At 45.7% G+C, this 25,072-nt stretch overlaps 2 protein-coding genes across 3 annotated transcripts in view; one reads left to right on the forward strand and one right to left on the reverse strand.

Annotated features, from left to right (window-relative positions):
- LGR6 (leucine rich repeat containing G protein-coupled receptor 6) overlaps window positions 1-5,654 on the forward strand; it is a 121,919-nt gene extending 116,265 nt beyond the window's left edge. Inside the window, exons 17-18 of the mRNA XM_029933148.1 lie at window positions 1,725-1,805; window positions 4,287-5,654. Coding sequence (XP_029789008.1) covers window positions 1,725-1,805; window positions 4,287-5,542 — 1,337 coding nt within the window. The 3' untranslated portion in view covers window positions 5,543-5,654. The remainder of the gene's footprint in view (window positions 1-1,724; window positions 1,806-4,286) is intronic.
- Window positions 5,655-16,231: 10,577 nt separating this feature from the next.
- On the reverse strand, window positions 16,232-24,684 carry UBE2T (ubiquitin conjugating enzyme E2 T). Of its 2 annotated transcripts, none has more exons than XM_029933150.1 (7): window positions 24,644-24,684; window positions 21,048-21,220; window positions 19,905-19,974; window positions 18,711-18,816; window positions 18,493-18,591; window positions 18,275-18,358; window positions 16,232-17,305 (listed from the first exon to the last, which is right to left on the reverse strand). In XM_029933150.1, the coding sequence occupies exons 2-7, from the start codon at window positions 21,154-21,156 to the stop codon at window positions 17,180-17,182; spliced, it is 594 nt and encodes a 197-aa protein (XP_029789010.1). In that variant the 5' UTR covers window positions 21,157-21,220; window positions 24,644-24,684; the 3' UTR covers window positions 16,232-17,179. The 2 variants fall into 2 exon arrangements, with proteins under 2 accessions (XP_029789010.1, XP_029789011.1); XM_029933151.1 differs by having other exon boundaries at window positions 24,630-24,648.
- Between the last annotated feature and the right edge of the window lie 388 nt (window positions 24,685-25,072).

Consider the following 25,072-nt stretch of genomic DNA (forward strand, 5'->3'; position numbering starts at 1 on the left):
GGGCATCCCTTTTAAGAGAAGCAATTCTCTCACACCCCTTAGGGCCCCAGATGCTTTTGGGAGTCTCAGTAGAGACACTAAAGTCTTATCCATAAAAAAGTCTTTCAATGATGAATTGTTGCCACAAATAAGAGTTTTGTTTGTATAAGTTATGAGAGCTTTAAGATTATCATTTCAAAATTCTTGTAGAATTTGTGGACCCCCAAGGTATCCCTAACACCCCTGTAGTTCCCAGCTTCTGGTTTAAAGAACTTTATAATAGTGAATAAGAGGAGGGAAAAAAAATCCCATTTTTGATTCAAACAACTTACAGAGTTTCTTTAACAATGGATTTATCTTTCTAATCCTATTTTCTTGCGCTAATGGAATCACAGAGGCTAGACTTAGAATCTGAAAGACCAGTCAAGATTATCTAGTCCAGCCTCTAACTCAGCATAGAATTGCCTTTTCCCACATCGGACACTTTCTCCTTCAGTATTTCCAGCAACAAATTATGTCCAGCTCATGCATCTGCAAAGCCCCCACAACCCTCTCCTCTTGCCCCGCAAGATTAGTCCCTCACGTGGCAAAACCTAACAGTTAAATATCTGGGCTCTTTAGCAGACAAACCTGGATTTAAAGTCCGCCCTATCGCTTGCTGGCTGGGAATCCTGGGGCAAGTCACTTCGATGAGCCTCAGTTTCTTCATCTATCAAATGGTGTCAAAGGACACCTGCTTTGTGCGGCTGCCATGAAGGTTGATGAGGCCATGAAGATGCAGACTCGCTGGGCACAATCTGACACAGAGAAAGCTCAGGGACTCTGGGCCCTTCGTGTTAAACAAATCCATTAGTTGACACAAGCGCGCTCTCACAATGGCTTGATCTTCTTCCATCTCCATAAGCTCCTTGAGGGCAGGACCATGTCTTACTCATCCCTGAGGCCCTGCACTTGCCCAGTGCCCAGCATGTGGAAGACATTGCCTTCACCACACAGGGACCTCAGTCCTTCCTCTTTGTTGGGTCAACTCTAAGTGTGGGAACTTATCTGTGTTAGTAAGAATGAAAACTTCTCCATTTGAATTGTTAATTTGCCTCCTTCTTTGACCCATTTTGACTCTTTGTACTCTGCATGTACAATTCCTTTATGCCTAATGGGGACTTCAGCTCTTTGAGGACAGCCATCGTATCCCCACCTACTCGTGTCTTACCTAAATTAATCCCCCAGTGGCTTTGACTGTTTCTGAAGCAAATAGCTTTCACTCACACACTATCCCTGGCTCACCTCCTCTGAACACTGTCCAGCTCACTACTCCGCCTTAAGAAGATGTCCTTCCTAGTGCATGGTGTCCGAACTGGACACGGAATTACAGTGTGGGACTGGCCAGTGTGGAGAACTGTGTGATTGCCAGCTCCCATTATTAAGGCAGCCTCCACCCTAACTCTAAGCAGCACACATGCACCAGGCTGCCTGGAGGAGACACACGCATGCTGAGTTATAGGACGCGATGAGCAAGGCGCACATGAAACGTTTGCTGGAAAGAACCGACAATGTAGATAATCCACGTGTGCATAATAGGGAGCGGAGTGAATGTTTAAACCTGTGGGTAGAGCAGATGTGCAGGGCTGCTGGTGTGACCTGTGCTGGGCGGAGTGAGTTGGAGATAACAACTGAAAGGGGTGGGCATTTGGCTTGACTGTTACCAAGACCCAGGTCCCACGCCACTTTGTGGTCTCACCTCTCAGATGATCTGGATCTGGACGAGCTGCAACTGGAGATGGAGGACCCCAAGCCACACCCCAGCGTCCAGTGTAGCCCCATTCCAGGTGAGATGGGGGCCTCGGTGTGGGGCTGGGGGCAGGGCTGAGGAAGGAGCATCCAACTGGTTAGATGAGAGAGAGGCCAGTTCAGCCTGGTATGTTTGCAGCCATGCTTCAGGCACCTTCATCCTGTGGGGAGGACAGCCTCTTCCGGTATTCCTGAGGAAGGAGCTGGAGTTCTTCCCTTGTTTGTGGGGGAGGGGAGACAAAGCAGCCTTCACAAATCAGCTAATCAGAAGTTAACCAGGAGCCTGGGGTGCCTGGGTAACTCAGTTGATTAAGTGTCTGACTGCAGCTCAGGTCATGATCTTGCGGTTTGTAGTTTGAACCTCGAGTCAGGCTCTGTGCTGACAGCCTGGAGCCTGCTTCGGATTCTGTGTCTCCCTCTATATCTTCTCCTTCCCTTCTCTCTCTCTCAAAAGTAAATAAACATTCAAAAAATTTTTTAAAAAAGAAATTAATCAGGAGAAAATTTCTCTCATTGAAGAGAGAAGCAGGAAAGAATGTCTTTATCCCATACGGTTCAGGGTAGAGGGTGGCCCTGCTTCTGCACACTCCTAGAGCCAGATGGAACTCTGAAAGGTCGCCTTCTCCATCCTTCTCTGCTCCATCCCAGGAAGATTGCAGTCTCTTTCTTAAAACTCTCCACTGAAAAACCTCCACAGCATCTCTGGATACCTCCTTAAAGAATTGTCCAAACCTTACAGCTAAGAAAGCCTTCTAAAGTCTACCCGAATCCATTTTGCCTTGAAGAAAGATAGAGAATTCTTTCTCTTTGATGCAATGCAACCTAACATGATTGGAGTGAAGAAGTCCCTTCCCTTGGGTATAAAATGCTAACAGGCTACCCTTCCCTCTCTCAACCCCCCACCCTGACACCCTGAAGACAGTTGTCCATTCCTTAAGCCAGGACAGGAACTGTTCAGAATGGACAGAAATCAATAAACAATGTGCTTCTCTATTTTGCCTCACCTCCATTTTCCAGTTTTACATCTCTCTTTGGTTCAAGACCCTTGGCCTTCTCTCCTTGCTCTCTCTAAGCCGAAATGTTTGCCTACCGCTAACACCTGCTTGTAGCACTTAGTAGCTACAGCGCGCCCTCTAGTGCCATCCCTGAGCAAGACCACTAACATAGTCTGGAGGAAACAGGTGGTGTTTTTTTCCCTGACTTGGAAACCCACATGTTTCTTTCACACTGTCACAGAAATTTCGCCTCTGAAAACCGATAATCAGCAGCGATGAAGTAAAAGAGGAAGTTCCAAAAGGCAAAGTCCAATTTCATCTTGCTTTTAAAATAGCTCATATAAATGGTCAAATAAATTATGATACATCCATATGGAAAAGTATTTACTACGCGTCACTGAAAATATGTTTTGGAGAAAGATAAAGATATGGGAAAATGTGCATAATAAATTTTAACTGAAAAAGAGAACTAAAAGCTATATACAGGAAATCCCAATTTAGTTTAAAAACTTATTTGTATATATGTATTTTTTTTTAATTGGAGACATACCAAAATGATGAGTTCTTTCCAAGAGGTGGGATGATAAGCGGTTTTAATTATTTTGTGTGTTATACTTTCCAAGTTTTCTACAATTACCAAGCTATTATATGGCAGTCAGGAAAAATGTGTTTAAAAAATGGCTCCCACAAAATCCTCTTAAATTCCCAAGCTACTAGAAATACATTGCAGAACAGGAGTCTGAAGCCCAAAGAAATGAAGACATAATATGTCCAAAGTTACAGGGTGATTTAAGGACAGAACCTGAGGAGAGAGGTGAAGAACACCAGGATCTCACCCATTTGTGCAAAACGAGGTTGGAAAAACCAGAGTCATCTTATTTTAATTTACTTATTATGCTTTTCTTCCCCAATACTGATTGACTCTGGGAGTATTGAATGTGGTCTGTCTCCCCATCACAGAGCAAGGGGGAGCCAGCCTGATATAATACCTGAACAGGGCTCATCCGCAGTGGGGTCCGTAGTGGATCCCTGGGCACTGACTGGGAGAAGCCAAGCCTTGGGACCCAGACTGGTCACTCTCTGGGCATCCCCTCACACCTCTGTGTCTCTACCCCAGCCATATCCCCAGTTCTGTTGCCCTCCCCACTCTTTTATCCCACCTCTCCCCCTCCTTTCTTCTAAGTACTGCTGCTTTGGAAAGACTACTTTGGTGAATATTTCACAACACCTGGGTTTGCACTGTATTAATTTGTACTTTGTGCACAAATTTGTTTACTATGTGTTTCATTTATCTACATGCATTGGGTGAGTGTCCACTCCATCTGCAGCTCCTTGGAAGAAGAGCTGTGTGTCCCCACTGTTCTCCCCCCGCCCCCCACTAGAGTTCTCAGAGATCAGATCAGTCTCCGCCAGACTGGGAGTTCTCTGAGGACAGAGGCTGTGTCAGCCTCCCTGGCCTCACCCCCAGGACCCTGTGTCAAGCAGCCTCTGACCAGGGGTAATGTCTGATCTTCTCTCCCACAGGTCCCTTCAAGCCCTGCGAGCACCTCTTTGAGAGCTGGGGCATCCGCCTGGCTGTGTGGGCCATCGTGCTGCTCTCTGTGTTCTGTAACGGGCTCGTGCTGCTGAGTGTGTTTGCCAGTGGCCCCAGCCCCCTGCCCCCGGTCAAGTTTGTTGTGGGTGCAATTGCAGGTGCCAACGCCTTGACTGGCATTTCCTGTGGCCTCCTAGCCTCAGTCGATGCCCTGACCTTTGGCCAGTTTGCCCAGTACGGAGCCCGCTGGGAGATGGGGCTGGGCTGCCAGGCCACAGGCTTCCTGGCAGTGCTCGGGTCCGAGGCTTCCGTGCTGCTGCTCACCCTGGCCGCAGTGCAGTGCAGCGTCTCGGTCTCCTGCGTCCGAGCCTACGGGAAGGCGCCCTCCCTGAGCAGTGTTCGGGCGGGGGCCCTGGGCTGCCTCATGCTGGCTGGGCTGGCCGCGGCCCTGCCCCTCGCCTCAGTGGGAGAATACGGGGCCTCCCCGCTTTGCCTGCCCTATGCCCCACCTGAGGGCCAGCCGGCTGCCCTGGGCTTTGCCGTGGCCTTGTTGATGATGAACTCCTTCTGCTTCCTGGTAGTGGCTGGTGCCTACATCAAACTCTACTGTGACCTGCCAAGGGGCGACTTTGAGGCTGTGTGGGACTGCGCCATGGTGAGACACGTGGCCTGGCTCATCTTCGCAGATGGGCTCCTCTACTGCCCTGTGGCCTTCCTCAGCTTCGCCTCCATGCTGGGCCTCTTCCCTGTCACCCCTGAGGCCGTCAAGTCCGTCCTACTTGTGGTACTACCCCTGCCGGCCTGCCTCAACCCACTGCTCTACCTGCTCTTCAACCCCCACTTCCGGGATGACCTGCGGCGGCTCTGGTCCTGCACGGGGACCCCAGGGCCCCTAGCGTACACTGCCGCCAGCGAGCTGGAGAAGAGCTCCTGTGATTCTACCCAGGCCCTAGTGGCCTTCTCTGACGTGGATCTCATTCTGGAAGCTTCTGAGGCTGGGCGGCCCCCTGGGCTGGAGACCTATGGCTTCCCCTCAGTGACCCTCATCTCCTGTCAGCAGCCTGGGGGCCCTAGGTTGGAGGGCAGCCATTTTGTAGAGCCAGAGGGAACCCACTTGGGGAACCCACAACCCTCCATGGATGGAGAACTGCTGCTAAGGGCAGAGGGAGTCATGTCAGGAGGCGGGGGCTTGTCCGTGGGCAGGGCCTTCCAGCCCTCTGCCTCAGCCTTCGCCTCACACTTATAAATGTCCCTCCTCATCCTTCTCTTCCCGTCACTTCCCTTCCCTCTCCTTCCACTCCATGAATGATGGCTGCTTGTAAAATAAATTCAACCAAAACTCAACAGCATGATCCACAGCAAGGACTGGGCTGGGGGTTCCATTGGTGTCCTCTCTCCTGTGGCCATCACCAGTGGGTGCTTCTTGGCCTGGTTTCCCCTGGCCTTCCTCTGGGCCTCTTGTATGTCATGTCTGAAGCTGTGGACCAGAGATCTGGAAATCTCTCTGCCTAAGGAAAATGTGTGACTGGGGTGGAGGGCTGAGCAGGTCAAGGATCAGGGTACCATGGGCAAGGGGACCTCACAGAGAAAGACCTCTTATGGGACTGCCAAAGGGTACTTGAGCATCTACCCTTTGACTCATGGACTAGATACAAAATGTGTTCTGTGTCCTATTAATCTTGAGATGTGCCATGCAGAAAGACTCTGTTAAAAGAAGTTTTGAAGATACTACACAATTTGTCCCTTTCTTAGAGATTCACAGTGCATATCAGTATAGAAAAGGCTGTGAGAATTCCTGCAGCAGTAAAATCTGTTGGACTCTGTTTAACCCAGTTCCCCCAAGTTCTTTGACAACAGGTTTTTTGTTTGGTTAATTTTCATGGGGTATCTGCTAACATCTCACAGAGTTTAACCCTGCTCTCTCTTAGGGCCCTCATCTCTCTATCACCTAGTGCTATCCAGTGACATCACAAGATGCCGCCGGTTCTAGAAAACCCTGATCCTGGGAATTTCACCTGGGGTAAAGTTGATGATTCCATCAACCAGAGAAGATTCTCAGCAATCTACCTTGCCATCCCTCTTGCCCTTGGAAAGACAGGGAGGAGGCTGTCTTTCTGGTGCTAGCCTCTGCCCCCTGCATTGGGGTAGGGATAAAGGGATCCCCCATGGGCTCCCACCTCCTCCCCAAGCCCAACTACCAATGAAATTTCTGCCCTCAGTAAGAGAGAGGGTTCCTGGACCCTGGCAGGGTGTATACAGGGAAGTCTATGGCTGTCTGGCTTCCTCCTGGCTCTGAGCTGCCTTCCTGTGGTTCTCCACCATCTGCCCCTTGCCAACTCCTGCCACAAGCCTCGTTTTTTCTTTGCATCCAGGTCCTTCCTTCTCTGTGGGACAGGGAGCCCCTGGCCAGCAAACTGGAAGGACATTTACATTGTATGTATTGTTTTGTAGGAAGCATTATAGGAATCTGGGATCCCTGGGTGTCCCCAATAGACATGACCATCTTGCCTCTCCGATCATAACCTTCCTACCTTATGGTTTACCAAGTGCCTCTGAGCATTCCAGAGTGCTCCCCACCCCAAACATATAGACATTTGATCTCAGGATGAGGAGGTGAGAGCTAAGAAATTCTCCAGACATAAAAAGGGAATCCAAGACTCAGAAAAGGAGCTCTACTATTAAGACAACTCTGAGAACATGCTTGATAGCCTGAAGTTTAGCTTCTCTTCTATCTCCCCGCTGCCCTCAGTGCCCAGTGGAAATTCTGACATGAGTCAACAAGGCTGACCAGGCAGGGGTAGAGGGATGAGGCAGAGACAATGAGTGGAACTTGACACATTTCTAAATCTCATTTGACCAGCTAAGTTGCCTGGACTCTTAGAGACGCTGAAGCTAAATGTGTTCAACCTTGTAATCACAGAAGGGCCTTCGAGTCCTAGCACAAGGTTGACCTCAAAGTAGACAATCACCAGATGACGGCAAATTCATTTATCCACTGGTTGAGAACCCCTGGACTCCCTGTTTCTAAAGGCTAATCTTTCATGGAAGGAGATTGCCCTACTTTGGGTACTGGGAGTTGGCGCTTATTATGGGGGAAGGAGTTCTCGGAGATGCCCAGGGATGACAGGGTTGGTATGATTTGGGGGAGCCTTGACTTCTAGGAAGCCACCCAATCCCCTCCTCACAGCTACCCCCAACTCCATGTGATCATTTTCCACCTTGGAGTCAGGGAGTCAGTGTTGAGTGGAATGTGGAACAAAGTGGTCGTGTGTTAGAGGTTTAGGAGTGATGGGAACAGTTCCTTACAGGTGGCTCTTCTGTGAAAAGGGTGCCAGTGTGTTTTGGCTGCAAGCTCTATGGTGGCACCACTGTCATCATTTACTCCTAAAGATCTGGGCATTTGCCAAGTCTGGCCCTTCTGGACAGAAGAGAGGTGTAGGGGAAGGGGAGTGGAGGTGTTTACCATGAACTATTTTCATTATTCAAAAAGCCTCGTAGAAATGTTGTATATTTACCTGAAATAAGGTGGTGAAGTAGTTTCTTTGTTTCTGACTGACTTTCTAGCAAGGCAGTATGTTCCTTTTTTGGTTATCCCCATTATAATCAGTAGAAGATTATGAAGGTTTTCTATGTCTTTGATGAACACAAAATCAAAAGCCAAATAATTCATTGCTTGTGAAATCTTCCAAAATGGTGTCCATGGGGACGAATCCATCCAAAAGGCTATGGTGGTAGAAATGTTGGGAACTGCTCACCTTGTATGTGCTCCCCTGGCCTCTATGTGTTGAGCCCTGGCAAACAATGCCAATCCCAATCTCCTCTCAAACCAACTTGTGGAAGAGAACGTTCTACAGTGGACCATTGGTTTTTAGAGCACCCCCAAGCAGAAAACTCCTTAATTCAGAGCTGAGATTTGAAGACTATGGATTAACAGAGCCTCCACCAGGGCCTTTTCTTTCCCTCCCCCTCCCCACTTAATGCTCCCCAAACTCCTTCCCAACTTTCCTTTTCCAGAAAGAATAAAAAGCTTAAGGATGGAGGGAGGAGGAGGAGGAAGAGCTGCCAACAATTAGGAGGCTCGAATAAGTGAGGATGATGGAAAGTAGCTAGAATCCTCTATCCTTTCTGGTACCGTCTCCTCTAACTACCTCTGCTCTGGTGTCACAAGTTCTCACACCCACGCTACATCCCTATATCACTTCTGGGTTCCAGGCTCATGCCCTTTCCAGCTGTGTGAAGTGTAAGAATTGTCAAGATGTAAATATTTGGGTTCTTCTGTATAATAAAGCACCAGTGATGTATCATGTATGTCTTTTCTGCTGCTGGTTGTGGCTCTAAGGGGGGGGCTGCCTCGAGAGAGGAATGATCAGAATGTCAAGGTTCTTTCTCAACCTGAGTTGAGTTCCCCTGAGTGCTGGGGGCATCTGGGGCACAGCCAGGGAGGCTCGGGTTTGAAGTCTAGAGGGGTCATGATCAATTTAGCTCACCCATATTGAGCACCCTTTGTGTGCTGGGCACTGGATTAGGTAAGAGTAATCTAAAGAAAGCAGACAACAAGCTGGACTTCCTGTTACCCAGCCCGTAATCATCTTCTCAGACCCAAAGCATATTCCTGCAGTTTCCTGATTCTGCAAATCCCAAAGAATTAGCTTCCTTTCCTCTCCTTGGGCCACCTTCCTCACCCACTCTTTGTCTGGAAAATCCCCTTCAAGCATTGCTTCAGAGTGTGATGATGTCTCCAAGAAAAGCAGGTGGGTTCTTTCTTGAGGTAAGGGAAAGAGATTGGGTTCAGTAAAAACCTGCAGTCATGGGAATGAGATGCCAGTCCCAGTCAGGGCTTTCTGAGAGGCCAAACAATGCCTCCAGGAGCACCTTTCTCCCACTCCTATTGAAGACAGAATTCCCAACCCATCCATTCTTGTGGCCTGACTGCCAGAAAGGTCACTCACCTATTCCTTCAGGACCAGTGGCAAACAAAGAGACACAGGGCTTAACTCAAGTAAGTGGGTGTTCCTTAAGGGGATATGTGTGGAACAACAAGGGAGGCAGAATCTCAGTAAATCTAAGACCAGAAAAAGCAGCCGGGGCTGGGCCTGGCGTGTCTAAAACCGGAGGGCTGTTCTGAATGGGAGGCAGCTCTGGGATCCAGCCAGTGGGAGTTTGTGGTCCGGCAGCCTGGAGCCCACCAGCAGCAAGCAAAGCTGCCCTCTGTAGGCCCGTTCTGAGAGCTGAAGGTTTCTCAACCACAGTCAACTGCTCTTCCTCACCTCCTTCAACAGAAAAGCCTTTTTATAAATTTAATTTAAAAAAAAATTTTTAATGTTGTTTACTTTTGAGAAAGAGAAATACTGCGCGAGCAGGGGAAGGTCAGAGAGAGAGGGAGACACAGACTCTGAAGACAGGCTCCAGGCTCTGAGCTGTCAGCACAGAGCCGGACGTGGGGCTCAAACCCACAAACTGTGAGATCATGACCTGAGCCGAAGCCAGACGCCTAACCGACTAAGCCACCCAGGTGCCCCTATAAATTTAATTCTTAAATAAGAATACATTCTCATGGTTCGAATAAAATATACCTGTTTAACAGTCCCCATTTGCCCACTTCCCAAACTCTACTGGTTGCCGGTGTTAAAAGTTTCTTATATATCCTTCCAGAATTCTTCATGCGTATACAAACAAAATGAGTATGTTTTCTTACTTCTTTCTGCCTGAGGTAGGTACCACAATTCTGCTTCTGCTTTTTCCATCTGTTAAGGGAGCTTAAAGATCTTTATCAGCATAGAATGCTTTCTCTCTTTTTTTTTTGCAGTAACTTAAATCTGAAATTGTATTTACCACTCCCCGCCCCCCTTCCCATGGATATTTGAGTTGCTTAATCTTTTGCTTCTACAAACACTGCAACATGTTACTGTTGGATGTGTGTCATTTAGCACATATGTAAGTGTATCTGTAAGATACGTTCCCAGATGTGGAATTGCTGGGTCAAAGGAGAATTCTAGATCTAGTTCCTGAAGCCATGGAGCCAGGCATGTGGGCGCTGCTAGGCGCTGGGCGGGCACATGGCGACTCCAGGGGGCACACGGGACTCCGAGGCACAAGTGTTGTGGTCATTCTGGCTGTGGGCCTTCAGGTGCTACGTGAACCTGGCCGCTGCCGGCTCTCCTGTGAGGCCCCTCTATCGACCCGCCACCATCCCTGCAGCCCCACCGGGTGGCCTCCCTGACCGGATGCTAGACGTGGCCTCTGTGGGCCGCGGGTGAGTGCCATGGCATGCACCAAGAGTTCCTGGCACATTTGCCCACCGTGGGGTCCCAATAGTCCGAAGCACCAGCCTGGGTGCTCACCTGAAGATCAGGTTGGCCGGGAGCCATGGAGGGAGCGGGTCTTGCAGGAAAAGGGCAGGCTCAACCAGGCCAGACCTACTCGCTGGTGCAGTCCGAGATCCTGAGATGAAACCCACTGAGACTCGGATCTGGCCCAGGCTCTGACATCCCATCCGACTGTTTTTTGCAGGGATCATGTTATTGGTATGAGTGAGCCTCAAGTGCAGAAAAGCTGACATTAAACAAAACAAAAACAACAAACATGAGTTTTAAGTAATAATTTCTTTACCTGATTTTTTCTTCTTTTCAAAAATCTTTTTAAAAAGTTTATTTTGAGAGAGACACAGAGAGTGCAAGCTGGGGAGGGGTAGAGAGAGGGGGAGAATCCGAAGCAGACACTGGGCTGTTAGTGCAGAGCCCAACATTAGGCTCCAATTCATGAAACTGAGATCATTGATCTGAGCTGAAATCAAGTCAAATTCTCAACCTACTTGATTTACCCAGGCTCATTGCTTCTTTTGACTCATAGTCTATGTTTATTCATAACTTCTGCTTACATGTGCCTCACTATGACCACTGTTCTTCCTCAAGCGCTCTGTGTGCTTCCTTTTCAGCCTCCATTTCTGGCTAATTGACTTGTTTTCTTTTGGCATTTTCCAGGCAATGTCCTGAGAGATTGAGTGAGAGCCTGACTAGCCGAGTTTCTTTTTCTACACTATGTCAAATCATAAATCAATGGTCAGCTAATGGACTGACCACTCAAGCCAGGTACCTGTTGTGGTCCACTAAAGTGTAGCATATGAACGGGTATATTTATGTGGGATGACATTGAACAAAATATGGTTGCTCCGAGCTGCCCCTTGGACAAGACTCTGGGCTCCTTCTCTCAGAATGGAAGGTAGGCGTGGTAGAAAGGTTCTGTGATAATGGGGACCATATTGGACTTATCCACTGTTGTGTCCTCAGTCCTTTCTATAGGGCCTTGCACAAAAAGGTGTTCAATTAACTACTGTTGGAGAAAAAAAAATTAAGAAATTAGCAGATTTAAGTAACCATGAAAATTCTATTTCCCAGCCTAATGCGGACATCTGGCCAGGAGATGCAAATAACAGAGCAACAGACAGCTTCTTGTCTGAGCTACATTCATATTCCTGAGAACTGATACTCAATTCAGCAGATCTATGTCGTGCCCTTTGGGCATGTCCTTTCTCTTTATAAGAAAGCAGAGGGGGGGCAGATATTTCTGTGGTGAGATTTGAAGGGCCATTCAGTTCCCTGACCCTCTTCTCTGTAACAGCTCCTGCCCTGGCTACCGTAGTGGCTGCAATTCCACTATTACAGTTCCGTATTCCTTCAGGTTAGGCCCTTTGCCTGGGGCATCGGTTGCTTTAGACCACTCAGGAACCACTTCCCTTTTTCCAGAAACGCCAGTTGGGCTTTCCTAAAGACAACTACTCCCACTGCTCCCTAATGCATGCTGTCCGAATGGGGTTGGCTCCACTCCAGGCTCGAGGTGGGATAGGAGCCAAGCTTCTCAGTTTATTCTGTTCCCTGGCTACAGTGACTGGTCCAAGGATGGCCTCATATCCCAACTCCTTCCAATGGCTTACCTGAAAGTACATTTGGACCTCTCAGTTTGTGAAGCAGTGACTTTTATTTGCTCACGTGAGATTCTTAGAGTCTGTCACTTGCAAAGAGGCTTCTTTGACACCTTCTTCACTGGACCACCTCCTCCCCACGGCCTACGTGTAAACTCACTGACCTCTCACCAACTGTTAGGGTGGCGAGAGCAGTTGTAGAATGGGAATAAGGAGGTGAGGAGAGTTCTCAGGATAGACTGTAGGGTGGGGATGGTGTCCTGGGTGGGGGGCCCCTAGGGAGTAAACGCCACAGGACAAGACAGAACTGGAAAAGGGGAGAGAATGGAAGGGGCGGGTGAGAAGGTAGCCAAGATCAACCTCACATGCTTCATCACTGAGCCTGAGACCAGCAGGCTCTGCCCTCGGATTCCACAGGTGGTTTCAGAATCACAGAACTGCCAGGCAGCAGCACAGGAGACACCTTGGAGGTCATCTAGCTTCCTTCTCATGTTGTAGAGGAGGAAAATGAAAGAGAGGACCTGCCCCTTATCCCACCGCTACTCTCGGGGGAACTGAGGAGACAGATGTTTCAATATTGCAACAGTACCCATACAGTTGTTAAATATGATTCGGGAGTCAGCAGGCTTGGGTATGAATTCCAGATCTACCCTTACCAGCCGATTGTCCATAGGTTTTACTTAACCGCTCTGTTTTATCATCAGTAAAATGAGGATGATAATAGTACCTAAACTCTGAAGGTTATTTGAGAAGATTCAAAGAGATTTTTTTATGTAAAGAGCTTAGCTTAGCAGTGGTGGCACGTAGGAAGTACTGGAGAAATGTTAGCTGTGGTTATTATTACCCACTTAACCCAAAGAGTGGGGGTTCTGGGGGCTCTGAGCTGTCTGGATGCTCAGCCTTGAGGACACTTGAGAAGGAAAAATGAGGGGACCCAGAAGCGCTACTCCTGAAAAGAAGGCTGAAGGTGTGAAGCCTGGCAGGAAGTCTGTGGGTTCACAGGGGAGCCTATTAGTGATGATATGAGGGGCCATGAGGAAGGAGGCACTCTTGTCACATTGAGGTCAATGGTGGGCCTTCAGAGGAAGGAAACCTGGACATTCCCCCAGAAGAGACCACTTCACCATCTGACCGTGTTGGGGTGGTTCCCCGAACATAATTCCCAGGTCTGGAGAGAACTTAGCGAATAGATAAAACTCCCCTTCCTCCCCCCCGAGGGGAGGTTTGGAGAGAAAGAACCCCCAGTAGGCCTTTTTTTTGAAGCAGAGTTGCAAGGTTGAAGGACACAGGTCGTGGAGGGAAGGGGACATAGTCTATGGGATTGTGGGGTTGGGGGGAAAGACAAGAAGTGAAAGAACATGAAGGAGAGAAAGCCTAGATCAGGGGTGGGAGATGGGGGAAGAGGGGTATGGGAGAGACACCAGATAACCTGTCATCCATGATGGAAACTGAGGCTTGGAGACAGGGATGGGCGCTCTCGCTGGGCCATGGTAGAAGCCAGGGGCGACTGGCCAAGAAGCAAGGAAAAAGTGGAATGTGTTGTTTCTGGGCATAGCACATCTGCGCCTATCACCCCACGCTTAACCCCACCTCTCCGGGGCTTCACTCGCAGCCCTGTGCAGGAGTCCAAGCTGCCCTGCAGCCTGCCGTCCTGGGGACCAGGCTCTGAAACCACAGCCCCGTACCCCTCACCCTGCTCTTCCTTCCCTCAGGCCACCCCAACCTAAACAAGACAACCTGGGCAGGGGGGCCACATGCTGATGGAAAAATACACACTTGGCTGGAAGAGAAGCTTTATTTGTATGTGTTGAATTCCCACAGCAGCTGAAGGATAAATAGCTAGTCCCCAGCCTCAGCTTAGAGACTGCCCACAAGGTGGGTGGTAAAATCTGTTCTTATTTAGATAGCTTTTGGGGAGAGGTGGGGAGAGGGGCTGGGGGCAGCTGGAGAGGGGAGCTTGGAATCTGCAATGTTTATGTGATCAGTCACAGATGTCATCTCTCCTCTTTAATTAGGGGTTTGGAGCTGGGAAACTTCGCTCAGCTTGCTGGTCCTAGGAACAGAGCAGACTGGCGAGTAGGCAAGGGGCAGAGCATCTCTTTGGGGCCCAACTGTGGTTGGACTGCTGTCTCCCAGTCCCCAGCTAAGCACTCAGTAAATGTCAGCATTGTGCCAGGCCCTGTACCGGGTGCTTCATGTGCATTATCTTAGTCAATGCTGACATCAACCTCATGAGTTAGGTGCTATCATTATCCCTGTTCTGTGGGAGAAACCCAAAGTACAAACAGATTGAGTAGCGTCCTAAGGGGACACAGTTGGTAAGCAGTACTGCCTGGGCTGGGCTGGGGTCTCATTGACTCCAGTGTCCATGCTTTTAACCCTTGTCCTTCGTTCCTTCAACTAGAGGGTAGGAACTTGGGCTTTTTTCATTCTCATTTTCTCTCATTCTCATTTCTGTTCTCTAGCCCAAGTCTTCTGTACTTGCTAAGTCAGAGAGATGGATAGATGACATCTAGTCATTTTTGGCTCTGTTTTTCTTACCATTAGAACAATTTCTTGTTGCCATGATGTGCTTGGCACTTGCAACCAGATAATGTACGTAAAATGGACACATTTTCTGGTTAAGCACAAGTGCTAAGGATAAAGTCTATCAGGGTAATGGGTTATAGGCCAGGGTACCTGGAAAAGGTGCTCCTTTAGATGGAATAGACAAGGACTTTCTGGGGCAGCTACGTTGGAGCTGAGACCATCATGGACAATGTAGAACTCCCTAGAGGAGGAATGAGTTAGGTGCGTTCAAGAGACTGAAAGTAGGCTTCTGTGGCTAGAGTGTGCTATGTAAGGGGTAGAGGGCATGCCTCTAGAAAAAGATGGATAGATAAGCAAAACAGGGGCTAGAACAATGTCCTTATGGCTCAGGAAAGGAGACTGGATTTTTCCCCCCTCCCTAATTGCAAAAGGAAGCCACTTGGAGGGTTTTAAGGAGGAAATAAAAAATTGTTCTTGCTGCTGTGAGAAGAATGGAATGTAGAGGGTCAAGGCTGGAGACAAGGAGACAGGCAAGGACTGTGGTACAGGTGGGATGATGGCAGCTTGAACTAGTGCTGAAGAGACAGAGAAAAGTGGCTGGCAGAACGGACCAGACTCAGTGATGGATCGGCTGTGTAGGGGGTTTGTCCTATAGGAGGTGCTCCTTTCCTACAAATGTTCCCAAGTCCACCTCACACTTCACATCTGGCTTCACCCTCAATGGACAGCATGTGGCACCTCCCTGGTCACAGTAACTGGTTTCAAGATGCTCCAATCGGGGTACTTGGGTAGCTCAGTTGGTTAAGCGGCCTATGTCAGCTCAGGTCATGATCTCACAGTCTGTGTGTTCGAGCCCCATGTCGGGCTTTGTGCTGCTCAGCTCAGAGCCTGGAGCCTGCTTCAGATTCTTTGTCTCTCTCTCTCTCTGCCCCTCCCATGCTCATGCTCTCTCTCTCTCAAAAATAAGTGAACATTAAATAAATAATGAGTTCTATAGAAGTTGGAAATCGATGAAGTGTGCGATACAGAAGAAATTTATATTTTCAGTTTAGGCCATCATTTGTCAGTAATGGATTATATAAATCCCCATTTCTTGTCTTCTGTGTACTGAGTCCAATATGTTCTGTGGCAAGCTGTGCTGAATAAAGGATACAAGGTAACTCATAGGTAGATGAATGAAAATTGCCCATTCAGAAAGGTAGTGTTTTAAAGTTCATTTATTTATTTTGAGAGAAGGATCATGAGTGGGGGAGGAGCAGAGAGAGAAGGAGAGACAGAAACCCAAGCAGGCTTCTGTCAGCATGGAGCCCGATGTGGGGCTTGAACTCATGAACCTGAGATCATGACCTGACCTGCAATCAAGAGTCAGATGCTCAACCGACTGAGCCAACCAGGAGCCCCCCAGAGATGCACTATTTTATGTGCGTGTTTCCTTGCCTAGGTATAAAATCACTGCGCTGAGATAATACTGCTACCCTGGGAGATGGATGGGGACATGACAGTTTTTATTTTTCTAGTTCGGACTCCTAATATCTCTATTCCCAGAGTCTTTCACTCAGCATGGGCAGCCTCTTTCTACTGATTCCTGCTCAAATCTGTTTTCTCTGTCTAAACAGAATAACAAAGTCCAAGTATATTATAAAATCGTGAGTAGGAGATTCAAGTTTGGCACCTATTTATTCAGAGTAGTACTTGCCATGAAATGAAGCTAGGGACAAAAAGTGACTACAAAAATCCTTATTTAAATTTGTATGATTATCTGGTTAATCTCATGTCTGAATTTTTCACTCTTATATTCTAAAATACTACCACAATACTTGGTACCTAGCAGGTGTTCAATAATTTATTGAACAAATAAAAGTTATACCATAGTAATTCTGACCAGCTACACAAATCACAAAAAGTTAAAGTTGCAAAAAAATTAACAAAAGGGTATATTACCTTATTCCCACATTGTATTAAAACTTCTAAAAATAAAATAAAATAAAAATAAAATAAAATCTGTAAACCCAGAATTCCTAAAAGCCTAGTGGCAACTGAACTGTTTCCAATAGTTATTTTATATCGACGTCAAACATTCAGTATCCCTAGTGATGTTGGAAAGTTGGCAAAATAAAAGACAAAATTCCAAATATTTTAACATTCTTATTATAAAGCTTTCTGGACAGTTTGCTCCCAGACACACATTCAGGATAAACACACTCAACATTATTTATTTTTCAGGTTTAAAAGGTTTCAAAATATGTATGTACAAGCTAAATAAAACAAACTACCCTCAGAGAATCCATGTAGAGCAGAATATATAAATAACAAGGTCTGTTTTATAGGAGACAAAAAATGATAATGTCAACAAATACAAAGAAAAACAGTTAAAGGTAAGCAAATTAGACCATCTTAGCAAAGAATATATTAACTAAGATAGATCAGGACAAACCCCTATGCATCAGGGCAAAATTTCTTTTCAGTGCCTCCCAGCGATCTGGCTTTCCTTTTCGGTGCTGTGTTGCATACTTCTGAGGCACCAGCCTCTGGCAGATCATCAGGTATCGCCTCCTTATCAGCCTAAAAAGGAGCAGATTCAGTAAAATAGAAGGTTCACACAAACACCAGGATGGAGAACACTGAAGTCCTATAATATTATTTCCAAAAACTTTGTTGCCTCTTGAATATTCCCTCCAAAAGCATCTTCCTCAAACTTCTGTATATTTTAAACTTTTATTTCTTTTCATAAGTAATTGCTACTTAACTCAATCTGAAGGATGTCATAAGTCAGCAAGAACCAGAATGTGCCAATCTTTGTTTTCCTGCAATTTGTACTGTTCAAGGAGGAAGCTCTATCAACTTAAATTGAGGAAATTTTCCTTCTTTCTTCTTCCATGAAAGGTCCCATAAGAAATGTTAATTTTCTCCTCATTCCTCTCCCCCCCCTCTCCTTCCTGATTCCTGAAGTAGTCCCTTCTTAGCGTTAAAAAAGAAAACTTTGAAAAAAGAATCAAAGTCACCTCTCATTTATCCATGCTACTCCCAGGAATATAAAAAAAAAAAATTAACCAGATGCTGCCTGCTCTCTGGTGTTGTCAATAGATGACAACTGTTAAGGAAAAATGCACCCTTGTTTGAACTACTAGGCTGTTGTGCCAAATAAGTATTTAGAAAGTTTCTTTTTCTAATTTTTTTAATGTTTTATTTTATTTTTGAGACAGAGAGATTCAGAGCATGAGTGGGGAGGGGCAGAGAGAGAGGGAGACACAGAATCTGAAGCAGGCTCCAGGCTCTGAGCTGTCAGCACAGAGCCTGACGCGGGGCTCGAACCCACGAATGTGAGATCATGACCTGAGCTGAAGTTGGAGGCTTAACTGACTGACCACCCAGGTGCCCCTAGAAAGTTTCAATAGGAAAAAAAGATCAATTAGCTAATCTAGAGTACAGTACAAATTTAGTAAAGTTCATAAACATATATGCATTTGCAGACAAATACACTTTCCATGGGCTAATAACAGTAGCAAAATCAGATCTGTACAATCATCATACCTTCTGTTTCTGTCTTGCATACTTCTCTGTCCACTGCCTGGCATTCTCGAGGAAGACTGGCTTATTATATTTAAATTCAGAGGACTGAGACAAAAATCAGAGAAGAAGTCAATGGAGAGAAAAATGATTTGTAGTGGTTCAGCTGCAGCTGCCACAATGAAAAGTCGGAGGTATAAAGAAAGTAGCATATGGGCCACGGAGGAAAAGAGGATACTTACTATGTCTGCCATGAGTGGGTCATCAGGGTTGGGTTCGGACATGAGCAACTGAATAGCAGTCAAGATGGTTGCGATGTTAAGAGATGGCCTCCAGGCACCCTATACACAGACAAATAGGCAGATGCTTTTGTATCACTAAAAATGTTATACTCTAATTCAAGTTATATAGATGAGAACCATAGACTGCTTGTTAGGCCCACCCTTTACCCACCACTCACTTTTGGTGGCAATTTGAGAACATCTAGACAAATCCTTCCAGCAGAATCAATGTTTGGATGATAGATTGGAGTGAGAAATCGGATCTTAGGGGGTTCAAATGGATACCTTTGAAAGCGTAGGACAATAGAGAATTTTTATTAAAATATTGCTTCTTAATGCATTATAAACAGCTTCCTGATGGCTAATCAGGAAGACAGCCTTTGAGAGGCAAACCTTTTCTCTCCTCAAATTTTTATTATGAAAACTTACAAACAAAAGTTGAAATAATAACATTAAAAATACTCATATACCCACCACCTAGATCAAGACATGTCACCCTCTAAATACTTCATCATGCTCTCCCAAGAATAAGATCATTCTCCTATATCACTGCAATACTATCGGATACCTATGAAAAAATTAAAAATTTATTTCCCAATATCGTCTACTATTCAGATATCCTCAACTGCTCCCCACCCAGTGTTTTTTTTCCCCTATGGTTTTTGAAAAACAGGATGCAATTAAGATTTATACATTGCCATTTGGTTATTATGCCTTTTTAGTGAGACACAAACCTTGGAAATTTTCAGAACTGATATATCACATGATTATTAAGCTACTTCTCTGAGGACTTTAACAAGTTTGGCCAGGATCTGACCTAGTGAATAGACATCTACATTAACAACAGACATTCATTTCTTCCCTTCCTCATTCTGCATGAATCTACAAGTAGAACTCAGGAACCTTAAAGGAGGTCTGAATGAAAAGGGACCTTAACAGAGAAACAGAAAGTAGAATGGTAGTTGCCAGGTGCTGGGAGAGGAGAGCACTGGCAAGTTCCTGTTGAATGAGTATGGGGTTTCAGTCTGGGAAAATGACAAAGTTCTTGAGATGGAGGATGGTGATAGGTGCATAACAATGTCAATGTATGTAATGCCACTGTACCAAATACTTAAAAGTGGTTTAAACGATCAATTTTATGTTATGTACATTTTAGCACAATGAAAAGAAGAGGGGCCTTAGAAGTGATCTAGCTCATTTTTACAGAAGGAATTTGAACTCCAGAGAGATAACTTGTCCAAGGTGATATTAAATCATAAGACTAGGATTAAAACCTAGGACCTTTAGCTCCTATGTTTAACACTCTACTACATTACTCTATCTTCCAATAACTGTGCTTGCCTTAATAAGTTTAGAGTCTAATTCATACTAACCTCTCAGGAATGATAACTTCCAGCTTGAAAACACCTTTTTCATAAGGTGTGTCAGCCGCACCTAATATTTCTAAAAAGAAAAAAATAAAAGAAGTTAAAAGACAATTGGATGATTTAAATGACCACACCATACAGACCTAATAAAGTCTATGGTCCTAAAGAAAAGCTCTGTCGAGGACAATAATTCTCTTTCAGGGCTTTAAGAAGCTCTCATGCAATACACCAATGTACCCATGTACTTTGTTTCATGGTGTCAAACAAAGGGGAGATAGAAGATCAAAACAGAAGTTGGACAATACTGACTACAAGTCAAATACAAACTGCAGATTTGTTTTGTCTGGACTGCAGTATTCTTTTTTCTTTTTTAAAAAAAAATTTTAGGGGCACCTGGGTGGTTCAGTTGGTTAAGCGTCTGACTTCAGCTCAGGTCATGATCTGACGGTTTGTGGGTTCAAGCCCCACATCGGGCTCTGTGCTAACCGCTAGCTCAGAGCCTGAAGCCTGCTTCAGATTCTGTGTCTCCCTCTCTCCCTAACCTCCCCTGCTCTCACTGTCTCTCTCTCTCTCTCAAAAATAAATAAAACATTAAAAAAATTAAAAAAATTTTTTTTAATGTTTTTTATTTATTTTTGAGAGACAGAGAGAGATAGCATGAGCAGGAAAGGGGCAGAGAGGGAGGGAAACACAGAATCTGAAGCAGGCTCCCCGCTCTGAGCCAGCTGTCAGCACAGAACCCGATGTAGGGCTCGAACCCATGAACCGTGAGATCATGAACTGTGAGATCATGACCTGAGCCGAAGGCGGATGCTTAACCGACTGAGCCACCCAAGGCGCCCCTGGATGGCAGTATTCTAATCATTTATGTTTCCTGTCTGGCCTCACAGATATTTGAGATGGTGATCTTTGGTCTAAACACTGCTTCAGAGCTGATGCCCAAATCCTGGCTACAAGTCAGCAAAAGGTGTAATAAAAGACCAAAGAAGCACCTTGTCAAGCAAACCTTTTATACATGTAAACAAATTAGGCTTAGAAAAACGGGAGGGCACTTCAACCTTGCCATTGTTCTCTACTTTAGAATATGCAAACATTCAAATTTCAGCACAATCTCCAACAGGATCATCATAGGCAAGACATGATACCTACGAGCTCGCAGATTGTCCATTTGGTCCTTATCCTGCCAGCATGTGATGCCGGGGGGTGGCTCTGTGGCTAACAACTGCAGCTCCCTCTTCAGACGTGAAGCTCTCTGCATGGTCCCCAAGTAGAAGGAACCAAACACAGTTCACTGCACCACACTAGGAGCTGGCTGGGATTCACTAGGGAGATAGGGGGTAACCATGAAATAGTCAGCAATGGTGACTGGAGTTTTCAGCACATGGCTTCAATTTAGCAAAAAATAAATTCTTCATATCCCCATTCTGAGAAGGGAATCCGCGATTTTTCCACTTCCTTCTTGTTATCTATTCAAGCAAACAATTGTTAAGAATAAAGTGTAAATAATGAAAAAAGTTCTACAAACAACAAAAACACGACAAGTTTTCAATTAATGTCTGTTTCCAGTGATAAATTTATAAACTCATGAGGTAGAGCCTAGGGTCTAATTTTACTCCCCACTGCATCCTCAGCATGCCTGGTATAGAAAAGGACTGACAAATATTAGCTGTGGGCGGAAGTCCAGATACGCTTTGTGAAGAAAGCCAGGAATGAATGATGTAGAGGGAGTCTCACTCTGAGATATTTATAAGCAAATGCTTAAATGTCTGTTTTCTCCATATACCTTGGATTCCACATCCTCCCAGTTCTTCAGTATTTCAAATCTCCTTCCTATCAACATTCAAATATGCTTAAAATCTCTTGCATCTAAAACAAACACCCACATCCGCATCTGCTCAACACCCTTCCTAACTCTAACTCTCTTTAGCCACTATTCATAAAGGACACCGATCTTTTGATAGAGGAGTTACATTACCATCTCTTAGTTTGTCTCCTGACAAGCTTTTGATGTCTCTTAACCGACACACAAGTATTAACTTTAACATAATCAGTTTTAAAACCTTTTCCTTTACAGACACTTCTGCATATTAAATTTTTCCCTACGCCCAAACTTAGCTATTTGTCTACATATTCTTTCAATTGTGTTACAATTTACGTCTTTAATCTAGTAGGGATTGATTTTTGTGTATACTGTGAGGTAGAGTGTCGGGAGCCGCCAAGTTTTCTGGCTGCCTCAGGCAAGGATATTGGCTCTCCAGGGAGCAACCAAAAAACAAGATTTGCATTCTGGAGGCTGGAGATTGCCATTTCCTGGTCCAAAATAATTTTGGCGACTGTCTTGCTGCGCCAGGGGTAGATTAGGCCAAGGTGCACAAAAGATCAAACCTGCATTTGGGTATGCAGCCTCAAGCTTCCCCTGCCCAGCATTGCAGACGCTAGTCTGTGCGCTTCCCTTTGATGCTGTGTCCGGAATTTCAGTTCGTCTTACCCCTTTCTCTAAAATTCTGTTACCTGGCAACTAACCTGGTCAGTTCCCCGCCCCAAACGCTATATAAGAGAGTATTTTTCTTAATAAAGGAGGAAGAAACTAGAGGCTTGATTGGAAACTGTGTGCTGTCTTCACTCTCTGCGCTCTCCCTCCTGCCCTGTTTTCTCTCCCTCCCTCAGGAAAAGAACCTGCGAGGGCCCTGCTGGCCAGGGCGGGACACGACAGTAGAGGTCCAATTTTGGATCTTTCCTTCCATATGAATAACCAATTGTCTTAGCCCCTTTTATTGGAAAGTCTATCCTTTCCCTGGTGATACAGTCATAAATTTCCATATACGGTTGGATCTGTTTTGAATTCTTTAATTTGTTCCACTCATCAATTGGATTATCTTTGAGTGAATACCTATTTTAATTACTGTAACTTAATTACTATATTAATAAGACTTGATATATTTGGTAGTTGAGTTCCTCCACCTTGTTCTTTTTCTTCAGGAATGTTTCGGTTACTCTTGATCCTCTGCTCTTCTGTATGAGTTCTAGAATCACCTCATAAAAGTCCATAAATATATACATCTCAGGATCTGGTTCTCAGTTTTGTGAACTAAAAACTCAACTTGGCAGTAAACCTAGATTTAGTAGAGCTTAGATGTACTAATTTATTCCAGGCTCACTCACAAAGGCTTAAACATTAGGTCAATTTATTAATTTGTACAACTACAGTAAAATTTTTAATTTTAATCCCACACATTCTGTCAAGTTATTTCTACTTGGAAAACTAATTATAATCAGAAGAGTCCCTGGTGGGCACAGATTGTAATTACTGAATGCTTGTTATTTATGATAATCATAAATTTAGATTGAGGCATCCACCTCAATCACAGGGATGTTTAAAGGAGACTAAATTTGTATACTGGATAGGTAAAGACATTCTCCTGCACTGCCTTGCGGACAAACTGTTCCTTTGGGTCTTTCTTTTCTAATCTCCAGGCTTGCTGCTCCTCCTCAATTAACAAACTTTTCTTGAAATACTTAAATAAGATTAATAATATTACAAGTGAATTAAGCTGTTAATTATTCTTTAAAAATTTTTGTTTTTATTTTTGAGGGGGAGGAGGAAGTGGGGGAGGGGCAGAGAGAGAGGGAGACAGAATCTGAAGCAGGTGCTTATCCCACTGAGCCACCCAGGTGCCCCTAAATTATTCTTTAAAGTACTTCCAAATGTCCTTAGCTGCACCCATTAAGACTGTCATCTTTTGGAGGCAGTTATTTCACTAGATAATTAACCTCACCTTTTATATACAGATCCTTATTACTTTCCTCAGTAAGCAGATACTGAGAAAGCAAGGACAGTAAGAATCCACAAGTAAGAGAGTGCAGCTTTATAGAAAATGAGAACCCAGGGGAAAGGCACGGTAAAGGGTTAGAATAGGGTGAGAACAAGCCAGGCAAGTTCTCTAAAGAAATTTGTCTGGTTGCTTCAACCAGACCCCAGTCTCAAGATATTAACACAAATTGGTGTATGGCACTCCTTGGCTCAAAGCCATCCATTACGGCGTATTTTCTGGGCACGATTCTTTACAATCAAACCTCAACGCCTATTTCCAACCTCGTTTCTAGTAACTACTCCCCATAAACTTGTTCTTCAGCCACAGCCACTTCTTGCTGCCACAAAAGTCTCATTTTTTCATACCTACAGACGCGTCCACATTAAATGATTTCTGGCCCTTCTCTAGTAATGCATCCCACTCCCCTCCTTTCAAAGGTCACCCTCTCGGCTTCCACACCAACTTGCATCATGAGCGGTAATTCATCTCCGACAGCCTCTCCTCCCCGGGGCAAAATGCCTTGAGGGCAGGTCTAGTCTACGTAAGATTTTTTTCCTTTCTTTAAAAAAAAAAATTTGAATCAACAATGCCTACCAGTATGCAGTCCTGTAATGTTTGAATCGCTAATGAAGGAAATGTGAGTTTTGGACCAGACAGTGAAGAAAGCGAAACCGCCGGTGCGTGGCCCAGGGGCACACTCTCCCAGGGGCACACTTCTCCCTGCTGAGCAGGGGCCCGGCTCGGGCCACCACAGGATTGCGGAGATTCTACAGAGCCTCCGCTTTTCCCAGTTTCTCTCTTCCAAAGAGAGGAAACTCCCACATTAGGCAGAAACAGGACTCTTTTTCACCAATCCCCGCAGGAACCAACGCCAGGACGCGTCTTCTCCCCTAGGTAGCCAGAAAACGCCCCCTCTTACCTGGGCGAACTCACCTCAAAACCAAGCGCCGCGCGGACCAGCAGCTACCCGCGCCTGCGCAAGCTCAGACGGTTGGTGCGGGCTCCTCCTCCTGCCCCGAGGGGCTTGCGATTGGCCCGCAACAACGCCCGGGGGAGGAGCGCAGCGTCCTATTGGCTAGCGCTCTGAGCCTCGCTTCCGTTCGCGCGGCTTTCAAATCGGAACCTGCTTCGGCTGCCTTCACTCCTCCGCGGAGCGGTACTTCAGGGCTGAGACGCTTGTAAGTTCTGCCTGGCTGCACCACCTGGTGTGGACCCGTGCGGTTACAAATTTGGTTACGAAGTCAACTCTCTTTATTAGAGCAGGCAAGAAGTTGGAAATCGCCTCATAGGAGAAACAATGAAGGGAACCAGAAATATTTGAACTAGAGAAGGGAATGCTTGATACGTCTCTTCATTTAAGTA

Source organism: Suricata suricatta, chromosome 3 (genome assembly GCF_006229205.1).
Source record: "Suricata suricatta isolate VVHF042 chromosome 3, meerkat_22Aug2017_6uvM2_HiC, whole genome shotgun sequence".
In the NCBI taxonomy this organism is placed as follows: domain Eukaryota; kingdom Metazoa; phylum Chordata; class Mammalia; order Carnivora; family Herpestidae; genus Suricata; species Suricata suricatta.

Coding starts and splice junctions, on each gene's coding strand:
- UBE2T (XM_029933150.1), bottom strand. CDS start 21,156: ATGCAGAGAGCTTCACGTCTGAAGAGGGAGCTGCAGTTGTTAGCCACA. Junction 18,817..19,904: donor GAAGTTATCATTCCTGAGAG/GTTAGTATGAAT, acceptor ACGCTTTCAAAG/GTATCCATTTGAACCCCCTA. Junction 17,306..18,274: donor ATGCAAGACAGAAACAGAAG/GTATGATGATTG, acceptor GCTCCTTTTTAG/GCTGATAAGGAGGCGATACC.